Source organism: Muntiacus reevesi, chromosome 19 (genome assembly GCF_963930625.1).
Source record: "Muntiacus reevesi chromosome 19, mMunRee1.1, whole genome shotgun sequence".
NCBI lineage: Eukaryota > Metazoa > Chordata > Mammalia > Artiodactyla > Cervidae > Muntiacus > Muntiacus reevesi.
Window position 1 is genome coordinate 28,245,850 of NC_089267.1, and position 12,009 is coordinate 28,257,858.

Sequence of the window (12,009 nt, forward strand, 5' to 3'; positions counted from 1 at the left end):
TTCCTTTATTGATATATTTGTTTTTTTTACAGTATTCCTTTATTACCTTTATTTACAGTATTACCTTTATTACCCATTTAAAATCAATGGGATTAGTAGAGATAGCCTCTCATATTATTAATTTGTGTCTTTTTTCCTCTCTAACCTTGTTAGTCTTTTCACTTTTACTGACCTTTTAAAAGACTAGCTTTCTACCCCCCACTCATTTCCTGTTTTAATTTCATTGATTTCTGTTGTAATTTTTATTTTCCGCTTTGTTTTGGATTTAATTTCATTTTCTGTGGTGAAAGTTTAGATTATTGAATTTTAGAGCATCTTTCTACTATATACATTCAGTTCTGTAAACTTCCCCCTCTAAGCACTGCTTTTGCTACATCCAACAAATGAGTTATGTTTTCATTTTCATTAGTTCAAGATATTTTTAGACTTATCTGGAGACTTCTTTGACCTATGAGTTATTTATAGTTCTGAGAGCATATTTTGTATGATTGATATTTTTAATTTGTTAAAATGTGTTTTATGGCCCAGAATGTGATCTCTCTTAGTGAATGTTCTGTATGAGCTTAAGGAAAATGTATATCCTGCTACTGGAAGTATTCTGTAGGTACCAATTATATGCTGTTGGTAGTTTGTGGTGTTCAGTTCAGCTATGTACTCATGCTGGATCTGTCAATGACTGACAGAAAAGTGCTGAAATTTCAGAGTGGATCAGTGAATTCATCTTTTTTTCCTTGCAATTCTGTTAATTTTTCCTTCATGCATTTTGACACTGTCAGGTACACATTAAGGATTGTTACATCTTTTTGCAAAATTGACCCCCTTTATTATGTAATATGCCGTTTGGGTAATTTTCCTTGCTGTGATGTCTGAAATTAATATAGCTAATTTAGCTTTCTCTTGATCATCAGCATGATGTCTTTATCCTTTTACTTTTAATCTATCTTTATCATTATATTTAATAGGCTTCTATAGATACCACATAACTGAATCTTATTTTTTTAATCTACTCTGATAGTTTTTCTTTTAATTGATCCTTGTCATTTAGAGTGATGTATGATATGATTGGATTAATGTTTACCATAATTATTACTGTTTTCTATTTTGCCTTTGTTCTTCCTTTTTTTGTGTGTTCCAAACTTTTCCTGCCATTTGTTATTATTTTTTTCCATCATGTGTTTTAATATGTTTACATCTGGGAACATATTGTCTTGCTGATAATAGTCACACAGGATCAAAGTCTCTGCATGAGGTTGGGGGGGGTTGGTAACCATTTAATCCTCACAGTGACTAAGGAAGAGGCCTCTATGTTTATCTCTATTATATAGATGGAAACATTGAGGCTTGGATTTCTATAACTGTGATTCAGTAGTAATAGAAGAGAAGCATAATTCTTATTTCTAATTGTTTTAATTTTGATTATTCAATTTTTCTGGATCCTAAATTACTCATTTTTTCCTACATTCCTAAACTTTGTTACTTATCATACCCGTTTTTTTCCTCCTTGTCCTTGATGGCTACAAGAGCCTTCTGAAAATTTTGTTTACTGTTGCATTTTAATATTTCAGAAGGGAGTAGATGTGAATGTAATGTGTTCAGTCTGACATACTTTTTAACCTGGAAGCCTTTTCTTATCCATATAAATTCTTTTAAAATTAGGAAGACTAACTCTTTTCCATGAGTTCTAAGGTTCTTTTTATTGTTCATCACTTCCCTATTTTTTTCTTTTATATAGACATCATTTAATTGTATGTAGTTAATTTTCTCCCATTATTATCATTATGATTTCTAGGTTTCTTTTTTTTAGGCATCTCCCTTACACTGAAGTTAAACAGAAAAGACATAAAATGGTAGAATTTCTTCTGAATCCTCACTGTGCAGTGGTTTAGAATTTCTAACTTTATTAGAGAAAGAATAGAAACATCCCAGGTGTTCAATCACAAGAGACTAATAGATTGAATTATATTTATGCAAAGGAGTGCTTAGCAGCACTGAGAACGGGATGCTGCTGCTGCTGCTGCTGCTACTAAGTTGCTTCAGTCGTGTCTGACTCTGTGCGACCCCATAGACAGCAGTCCACCAGGCTCCCCTGTCCCTGGGATTCTCCAGGCAAAAACACTGGAGTGGGTTGCCATTTTCTTCTCCAATGCATGAAAGTGAAAAGTGAAAATGAAGTCGCTCAGTTGTGTCCAACTCGTGGCGACCCCATGGGCTGCAGCCTACCAGGCTCCTCCATCCATGGGATTTTCCAGGCAAGAGTACTGGAGTGGGGTGCCATTGCCTTCTCCGGAAAAGGGCATGAGAATTTTTTTTATGTACGGCTATAGAGTTGTCATCAGGATATGTGTAAAGTGAAAAAACAAAACAGAAGAAAGTTTATAGAATATTACCTTTTATATAGTAGAAGGGAATATGAATAAATAAAATTATATTTGTTATTTTCAAAATGAAATGATAGAAGAGTAGTAATAGCTGTAGGGGAAAGAAAAGCAATAGTCTAGAGGAAAGGAAAAAATATTTGGATTAAGAGACATAGATATAATATCTGGGATTATTCCTTGATTGTACCTAGACTTGACTTTGGAATCATGAATATGTTTTATATACTAAATGTTAAAGTTAAAAAGTAGAATTAAAAAAATGTAAAACAAATGGAGAAATAAGTGAGCTTTACTACCAAACAGTCAAGTTAGTGACATACCCATGCAGAGAAAGCAGTTCAATCAAATTAGGTCACTTGAAATACATTGTTTTGGTATCATCTTTTAGTCCTACAGGTGCTCATCTAATTGCCCAGTTTTCGAAAAAACTTCTTGATGAAGATATTTCTATTTTTTCTGGATCAGAAATGTTTCCTGTGGTTAAAGGAGCTTTTACTTCTGTGTGTCGTCAAATATACGGTACATGTGAAGGCTTACAGGTGTTAATTCCTTATAGTTTGCATGAATCTATAGCAAAGGCTTGGAAGAAGGTAAGTATTTTCAATCTTTTTTCTTCCCTGAAAATCTTTATTTTGGATATGTTCAGTGTTATAATATTATACTGCAGTTAAAATATTTTACTGAACTTCTTTAGCATCACAGTACTCCAAAGGACATAATGATTTCTAATTTGTCAAAAGATGACTTCAGTACATCCTGTCCCTGTAGGATAGAGCTCTACAACTTAACTGGCGCTGCAGTCTTTTCTTCTGGTTATTGTTGTTGTTGTTTGGTTGCTCAGTTGTGTCTGACTCTTTGAGACCCCATAGACTGTAGCATGCCAAGCTTTCCTGTCTTTCACCATCTCCTGGAGTTTTTTCAAGTCATGTCCATTGAGTCAGTGATGTCATCCAACCATCTCATCCTCTGTCATCTCCTTCTCCTGCTTTCAGTCTTTCCCAGCATCATTGTCTTTTCTAATGATTCATCTCTTCTCATTAGAAGCATCAAGTGGCCAAAGTATTGGAGCTTCAGCTTCAGCATCTGTCCTTCCAGTGAATATTCAGGATTAATTTCCTTTTGGATTGACTGGTTGGATCTCCTTGCAGTCCAAGGGACTTTCAAGAGTCTTCTCCAACACCACAGTTCAAAAGCATCTATTCCTTGGCACTCAGCTTTCTTTATGGTCCAATCTCACATCCATTCTTGCCTAATGGAAAAACCATAGCTTTGAGTAGACGGACCTTTGTTGGTAAAGAAATGTGTCTACTTTTTAACATGCTGTCTAGGATTGTCATAGCTTTTCTTCCAAGGAATAAGCATCTTTTAATTTCATAGCTGCCGTCACCATCTACAGTCATTTGGGAGCTCCCAAAAGTAAAAGTCTGTCACTGTTTCCATTGTTTCCCATCTATTTGTCATGAAGTGATGGGATCAGATGCCGTGATCTTCGTTTTTTGAATGTTGAGTTTTAAGCCAGATTTTTTGACTCTCCTCTTTCACTTTCATCAAGAGGCTCTTTAGTTCCTCTTCACTTTCTTCCATAAGAGTAGTGTCATCTGCCTATTTGACGTTATTGATATTTCCCCCAGCAATCTTAATTCCAGCTTGTGCTTCATCAGCTTGGCATTTCTCATGATGTATTTTGCATATAAAGTAAATAAGCAGAGTGACAGGATATAGCCTTAATATACTCCTTTCTGAATTTGGAAACAGTCCATTGTTCCATGTTCAGTTCTAACTGTTGCTTCTTGACCTGCATACAGATTTCACAGGAGGCAGATAAGGTGGTCGGGTATTCCCATCTCTTGAAGACTTTTCCAGTTTGTTGTGATCCACAGAGTCACAGGCTTTAGTGTAATCAATGAAGCAGAAGTAGATGTTTTTCTGGAATTCTCTTGCTTTTTTTATGATCCAACAGATGTTGGCAATTTTATCTCTGGTTCCTCTGCCTTTTCTTAATCCAGCTTGAACACCTGAAGTTCTAGGTTCATGTACTGGTGCAGGCTGGCTTGGAGAATTTTGAGCATTACTTGCGAGAGTGTGAGATGAGTGCACTGTGCAGTAGTTTGAGCATTCTTTGATGTCATCTCTCTTTGGGATTGCAATGAAAACTGACCTTTTCCAGTCCTGTGACCACCGCTGAGTTTTCCAAATTTGCTGGCATATTGAGTGCAGCACTTCAGAGCATGATCTTTTAAGATTTGAAATAGCTCAGCTGGAATTCCATTACCCCCAGTAGCTTTGTTCGTAGTGATGCTTCCTAAGGCCCACTTGACTTTGGACACCAGGATGTCTGGCTCTAGATGAATGCTTACACCTTTGTGGTTATGTGGGTCATGAAGATCTTTTTGCATAGTTCCTCTGTGCATTCTTGCCACATCTTCTTAATATCTTCTGCTTCTGTCATGTCCATACCATTTCTGTCCTTTATTGTGCCCATCTTTGCATGAAATGTTCCTTTGTATCTCTAATTTTCTTGAAGAGATCTCTAGTCTTCCCATTCTGTTTTTTTCCTCTATTTCTTTGCATTGATCACTTGGGAAGCCTTTCTTATTTCTCCTTGCTCTTCTTTGTAACTCTGTGTTCAGATGGATATATCTTTCCTTTTCTCGTCTGCCTTTCACTCCTCTTCTTTTCCCAGCCTCCTCAGATAACTGTTTGCCTTTTTATTTTTTTGTGTGTGCACTTCTTTTTCTTGGATATGATTTTGATCACTGCCTCCTGTACAGTGTTAATGAACCTTATTCCATAGATCTTCAGGCACTCTGTCAGATCTAATCCCTTAAGTCTATTTGTCAATTCTACTGTATAATCATAAGAGATTTGATTTAGGTCATACCTGAATGGTCTAGTGGTTTTCCGTACTTTTCTTCAATTTAAGTCTGGGTTTGGCAATAAGGAGTTCATGATCTGAGCCACAATAAGCTCCCGGTCTTGTTTTTGCTGACTGTATAGAGCTTTTCTGTCTTCAGGCTGCAAAGAATATAATCAATCAGTCTAATTTTGGTATTGATTCTGATGATGTTCATGTGTAGAGACCTCTCTTCTGTGGTTGGAAGCATTGTTTGCTATGAATAGTACATTGTCTTGGTAAAATTCTGTTAGCCTTTGCCTTGCTTTCATTTCTTCAGGTAAAAGGGACTTCAAATAGACTATCTCTATATAGATTTGGAGAAGGCAATAGCAACCCACTCCAGTACTCTTGCCTGGAAAATCCCATGGACAGGGAAGCCTGGTGGACTGCAGTCAATGGAGTCGCAAAGAGTCGGACATGACTGAGCAGCTTCACTTTCACTTTTCACTTTCATGCTTTGGAGAAGGAAATGGCAACCCACTCCAGTATTCTTGCCTGGAGAATCCCAGGGATGGGGTAGCCTGGTGGGCTGCCGCCTATGGGGTCGGACAGAGGCAGACACGACTTATCAGCATATAGATTTACTCTTTGGAAGTTATTTCTGGGCAGTTTTTACAGATAGCTGGGTTTTTGCTATGGACACTGGAGATCATAATGGAACAATATTCAAATATAGTGTAAATCAATACCTTCCCCCTACATTATCTATGTGCCTTATTTGTGAATTACTTTACGTGATATTTAAGAATCAAATAATTATAATTTGCAAGTAATTTAATATTTAATTACAGTAAGAGTCAAATATAAAGATGTAGCTTGACAGCTTATGAGTAATGCTATAAGTAAGAAAAATGTGTTATTTCTTATATTTTAGACAAGTCTGCTGTCAGAAAGAATTCCTACTCCAGTAGAGGGTTCTGATTCTGTTTCTCTGGTTAGCCAGGAATCCCAGAACATGTAAGTATGATTGATTTACGCTCATCTGTTTTTTCACATTTGCTGAAATAATTTTAAAATGAGAAATATGTAGATACTGTGGCAAAAAAAACAAAGAAAAGTTCATCTAGGGGAAACTTTAGAGATCATATACACTTGTATTTTTTATAAGAGGAAAAACTAGCAGTATTTATTATATTTCAGCCTGTATTTACATTTGGAGATAGGAAATGTGACATGTTAGAGTGCTTTCAGAAAACTTGGAAAATTACCAAATACTAAAATTGGAAATTCAGTAGAACTTTTCAAATGGCCAATGAAGTCTGTTACATTTAAAGTATAACCTCAAAATGTGTGGGAGTATCGTTTAATTAGATTTTGGCATTGGAGAATTCTTTAAATCATTATTTATACTAATTTTTAAAAACTTTTATTTGTTTATTTTTGGCTGCCCGGGGTCTTTGTTGCCTTTGTTGCTCTAGTCTAGCCAAAGCCTAGTTGCCATGACCAGGAGCTACTCTCTCGTTGCAGTGCGCAGGCTTCCCTTTCTGGTGACTTCTCTTGCTGTGGAGCAGTGGCTCTAGGGCCCAGGTCTCAGTAATTGTGGCCCATGGCCTTAGTTGCCCCGTTGCATGTGGGATCTTGCCAGAGCAGGGATGGAACCCTTGCATTGGCAGGCGGATTCTCAACCACTGGACCACCGGGGAAGTCTCTATACTAATTTATTAATTTAGATGTTTTCATATTTTTTTCCACAGTTATCAGTCGGATATGGAGTCAGGTTAATGGGAACTACATATACATATATATATTTTTTTACTTAGGGTCATATATTCATGGAGTCTCTTTTTAATTCAGTATTGGCATAATCTGAAAAGATAATTAGAGTTTTAAATGGTAGTCTAAAGAAATTGAAAAAAAAATAAACAGTTGTCTTTAGATAGGCATTGTTTAACTAAAAAAAAAAAACAATCAAACAACAAAATCTTTTGCATTTCCTTAACGGTGTAATGCTTAACAAATAGTTGATTTTCTAAATGTCAGCTATAATTTTTTTTCTGATCTAGTTGTGAAGCTTAAATCAACTACTATTTTTTCTTTGCAATTTCTTTGCAAAAATTTGCAGTTTTTCTTTGCAAAAAAATGTTGCTGAAATTAATTTTTCAGGTAATTTTTATGTCTGTTTTCTTTGGTTTATGATTTATTGTCTTCATTCATGCATTCATTTTCTACTCATTTAGGTATTTAGGTATTTATTGGACTGAATGCTTTGCCAAGTTCTGTGGATGCCTACATACCTTAGAGAACTTATTATATAGTATAAAATACAAATAAGTAAATACAGTATGGCAATATTGTATGCTAAATTTATGATACAAATCATAGAGGGTTCATACAGGCTAACTTGGGGAAATCTTTCCAGAAGAAGTTATAATTAAAGTAAGTTAAAATGAATACATGGATATTAATTGTCTGGAAGGGTAGAACATTATTTCCGGTGGAAGACATAGTGTGGTCAGTGGGCTGTAAGTGAGAGGGATCATGAAAGTGTTGTGAGTCCCTCAGTCATGTCTGACTCTTTGTGGTCCATAGACTGTAGTTCACATGCTTCTCTGTGCATAGAATTTTCAAGGCAAGGATCCTGGAGTGGGTAGCCATTCCTTACTCCAGGGGATCTTCCTGACCCTGGGATCAAACCAGGTCTCCTGCATGGCAGACAGATTCTTTACATCCTGAGCCACCATAATCCATTCATTTATCAGAAGATATTAAGAAAAGGTGGCAAGAATACACAGAAGAACTATACAAAAAAGGTCTTCCTGACCTAGATAACTGCAGTGGTGTGATCACTCACTTAAAGCCAGACATACTGGAATGCGAAATCCAATGGGTCTTAGGAAGCATAACTCCAAACAAAGCTAGTGAGGTAATGGAATTCCAGATGAGCTATTTCAAGTCCTAAAAGATGATGCTGTTAAAGTGCTGCACTCAGTATGCCAGCAAATTGGAAAATAGCAGTGGCCACAGGACTGGAAAAGGTCAGTTTTCATTCCAGTCCCAAAGAAGGGCAATGCCAAAGAATGTTCAAAATACTGCACAATTGCACTCATTTCACACAACAGCAAAGTAATGCTCAAAATTCTCCAAGCCAGTCTACAACAGTACATGAACTGAGAACTTCCAGATGTTCAAGGTGGATTTAGAAAAGGCAGAGGGAGCAGAGATCAAATTGCCAACATTTGTTGGAACATTGGAAAAAAGCAAGAGAGTTCCAGAGAAACATCTACTTCTGCTTTATTGACTACTCCAAAGACTTTGACTGTGTGGATCACAACAAACTGAAAACTTCAAGAGCTGGGAATACTAGACCGCCTTACATCCCTCTAAGAAAACTATGCAGGTCAGGAAGCAAAAGTTAGAACTGGACATGGAACAACAAAAAACAACAAACAACAAATATACGTCAAGGCTGTATATTGTCACCCTGCTTATTTACCTTATGTGCAGAGTATATCATGCGAGCTTCCAAGCTGGATGAAGCACAAGCTGGAAAGAAGATTGCTGGGAGAAATATCAATAACCTCAGATATGCAGATGACACCACCCTTTTGGCAGAAAGTCAAGAGGAACTGAAGAGCCTCTTGATGAAAGTGAAAGAGGAGAGTGAAAAAACTGACTTAAAACTCAGCATTCAAAAAACAAAGATCATGGCATCCTGTCCCATCACTTCATGGCAAATAGATGGGGAAACAATGGAAACAGTGACAGACTTTATTTTCTTGGGCTCCAAAATCAGTGCAGAGGGTGACTGAAACCATGAAATTAAAAGATGCTTGCTCCATGGAAGAAAAGCTATGACCACCTAGACAGCATCTTAAAAAGCAGAGACATTACTTTGCCAGCAAAGGTCCATCTAGTCAAAGCTGTGTTTTTTCCAGTAGTCATGTATGGATGTAAGAGTTTGACTATAAAGGAAGCTGAGCGCCAAAGAATTGATGCTTTTGAACTGTGGTGTTGGAGAAGACTCTTGGAGAGTCCATTGGACTGCAAGGAGATCTAACGAGTCAATCCTGAAGGAAATCAATCCTGACTATTCATCAAAAGGACTGATACTGAAGCTGAAACTCTTAAACTTTGGCCACCTGATGTGAAGAACGGACTCATTGGAAAAGACCCTGATCCTGGGAAAGATTGAAGGTGGGAGGAGAAGGGGATGGCTGAGGATGAGATGGTTGGATGGCATCACTGACTCAATGGACATGTGTTTGAATAAACTCCGGGAGTTGGTGATGGACAGGGAGGCCTAGCGTGCTGCAGTCCATGTGGTCCCAAAGAGTCGGACATAACTGAGCGACTGAACTGAACCTATCTGTCCCAATCAACTGTCATAGACTTTCCTCACCCTCAGAGGCAGAGCTTACAAAGATCAACCATAACTGCATAGTAGAACAGAGCAGACTGTGCTTCCTACAGGTACCAGATTGCAAGGAAGTGCTGAATTTGGGGAGAGGCATCGCCTAGCCTAGCATTCTTAGGTCCTCCTACAAGTCTTCTGAGTCCCTTCTTCAAGGGGAAGAGTGAGTGATTAAGTGAAGAAAGGCAAACGGTGTTAAACTGGGGAATATGCTCCATGTGTAAACTTGATGCTAGAGGAAAAGAAGTTTCCTTCAACATCTGATATTACTCTTAGAAACAAAGGTTTAATGGCTTTTGATAAAATAGAACTGTTTTCATTTTCATCATCAAAATACCTCATGGAGTTGAGTATCTCTTGTATTATTTGAAACGTTGATATGCGTTGGGATTATTTTTCCTTTGTAGTTTGGTAACACTTGAATGTAGAACCATTTTGGTCAGTTAACTAGACTAGCCTTTGTCATGTAGCAGGTGCTTGATAGCTTGGTTGAATGGGTAAAAGAATGAATAACATTTCTCCCACCACCAGGCACTAGTTTCTAAATAATGACATGGACCATAACATTTACTCAGTCTTACTGAAGAAGGTAAAATGAAAAGTTGCTAAAATATGTATTTTTGAGCCTGTGACAGACTAATGTGAGGTAGTTTGATCTTATTTCCTCACAGCATATGTTGGAGATTTCCTCTCCATCCTTTCATTTATTGATGCTTATAGTACTATAGAGAAGGTAGAAGCTACTGTGTAGTCATCATAAGTGATGTCTCTAAATCTGGATGTTGAAATGCAACCCCAAATAAGATTCCTCAAGGCTAGTTTGATATCAGTGATTGCAATGAATACAGACTATATGAGACTTACCCAGTGGCTCAGATGGTTAAGAATCTGCCTGCAGTGCAGAGTCATAGGTTCGATCCCTGGGTTGGGAAGATCCCCTGGAGAAGAGAATGGCAACCCACTCCGGTATTCTTGCCTGGAAATCCCATGAACAGAGGAGCCTGGCAGGCTACAGTCCATGGGGTCTCGAAGTGTCGGACACGGCTGAGGGAGTAACTCTTTCACTTTTCACTTTCACAGACTACTTAGGGACCATCCTTAGGGTGACTGTAGAGAAGAATGTAGTCACAGAAAAACCAAAGATGCCCGCCCTGCCCTGACCAGTTACCACAGGGCTTTTGGTAAACCTCCGACAGGGAAGCAACAGGGATCTTTGGTCTACAAAAACAGCCTGTGAATAAACACCTAAAACTTAAGTGCCATGAGAGTGTCTGACCCTCTATTAATATCTGACCATTCAAAAACTGGAGTTCGCATAAGCTAACAAAGCAGTGATATTGTTACGTATTGTCCTCGGGGAAGGGTTCTCCAAAGACAGGAGGCAAATTCTATAGCTTAGATCTTCCTTCTGTTTTGAAACATTGAGTGTTTTCATTATAATTTGAAGGAAGAGTTAAATGCTAAGTTAATAGAAACAGTAAACTATAACATATTAACTCTTTCTCAGGATTGTGTGATACAACCTGCAAGTTTTTGCCTGTGTTTTACTTTTTTGGAGAGTCAGAGTAGACTTTTTAAAAACACAATTTCTTTAATGGTTAATGGTTCATTCAAGATTTTTTATTTCTGCTTGAGTAATTTTTAACTATATTTTCTATAAAAGCATATTTTTTGATCTGAGTATTTACTGTATTGGTGTTAATTTGTTCAAAGTATTTTTGTGATGTTAAAAAATTAACTAAATAATAAAACAATAATAATAAATTAGCTAAATAAATTAATTTAAAATAAATAATAAATTTATTAATAATAAATTTATTAATAATTTTAATAATTTAGCTGTAGTAATTTCTCATTTTTTATTCTTAGTATTTTTTGCAGCCATTGCTTCCCCTGACCAATTTATTTGTATTAGTTTATGCAAAGACCAGGTTTTGATTTTGCTGATGTTCTCTTTCCTTCTCTATTTTCTCTCCTTCTCTCACTTTAGTAGGATAGGAGAGCTAGTGGAAAGACAATTGAGAATGTATATCAATAGAAGAAGTCTACATCAGGCATTCTAACTTTAATACATTTTGAAATGTAGCACTTTCATTATTAAGCTCTTAAAAATATTGTTATCTCGATTTTGCCCTTTAAATCCATGAAATATTTGGAATACATTTAACTTTCCACATATAGTTTTTTAACTACTGTATTTTACTGTTGACTTCTAATTCATTTCTGTTCTTTTCAGAAAACATGGATTGTATGATATATATGGTTCTGGGTGGGTTGAGATTTTGTGTTCAAGTACAGGATCGGTTAAAAATCTGTCTTTACTTAAAAATACTATTTTATGTTCTTTATTGGAAGTAGATAGAGATATTCCAAATTTTTAATAT

At 36.7% G+C, this 12,009-nt stretch overlaps 1 protein-coding gene across 5 annotated transcripts in view; it reads left to right on the forward strand.

Annotated features, from left to right (window-relative positions):
* Positions 1-12,009, forward strand: part of TBC1D32 (TBC1 domain family member 32) — a 179,414-nt gene that overhangs the window by 51,150 nt on the left and 116,255 nt on the right. For all 5 annotated transcript variants that reach the window (XM_065911547.1, XM_065911548.1, XM_065911549.1 and 2 more), the window contains 2 exons: positions 2,767-2,968; positions 6,149-6,231. In XM_065911547.1, coding sequence (XP_065767619.1) covers positions 2,767-2,968; positions 6,149-6,231 — 285 coding nt within the window. The remainder of the gene's footprint in view (positions 1-2,766; positions 2,969-6,148; positions 6,232-12,009) is intronic.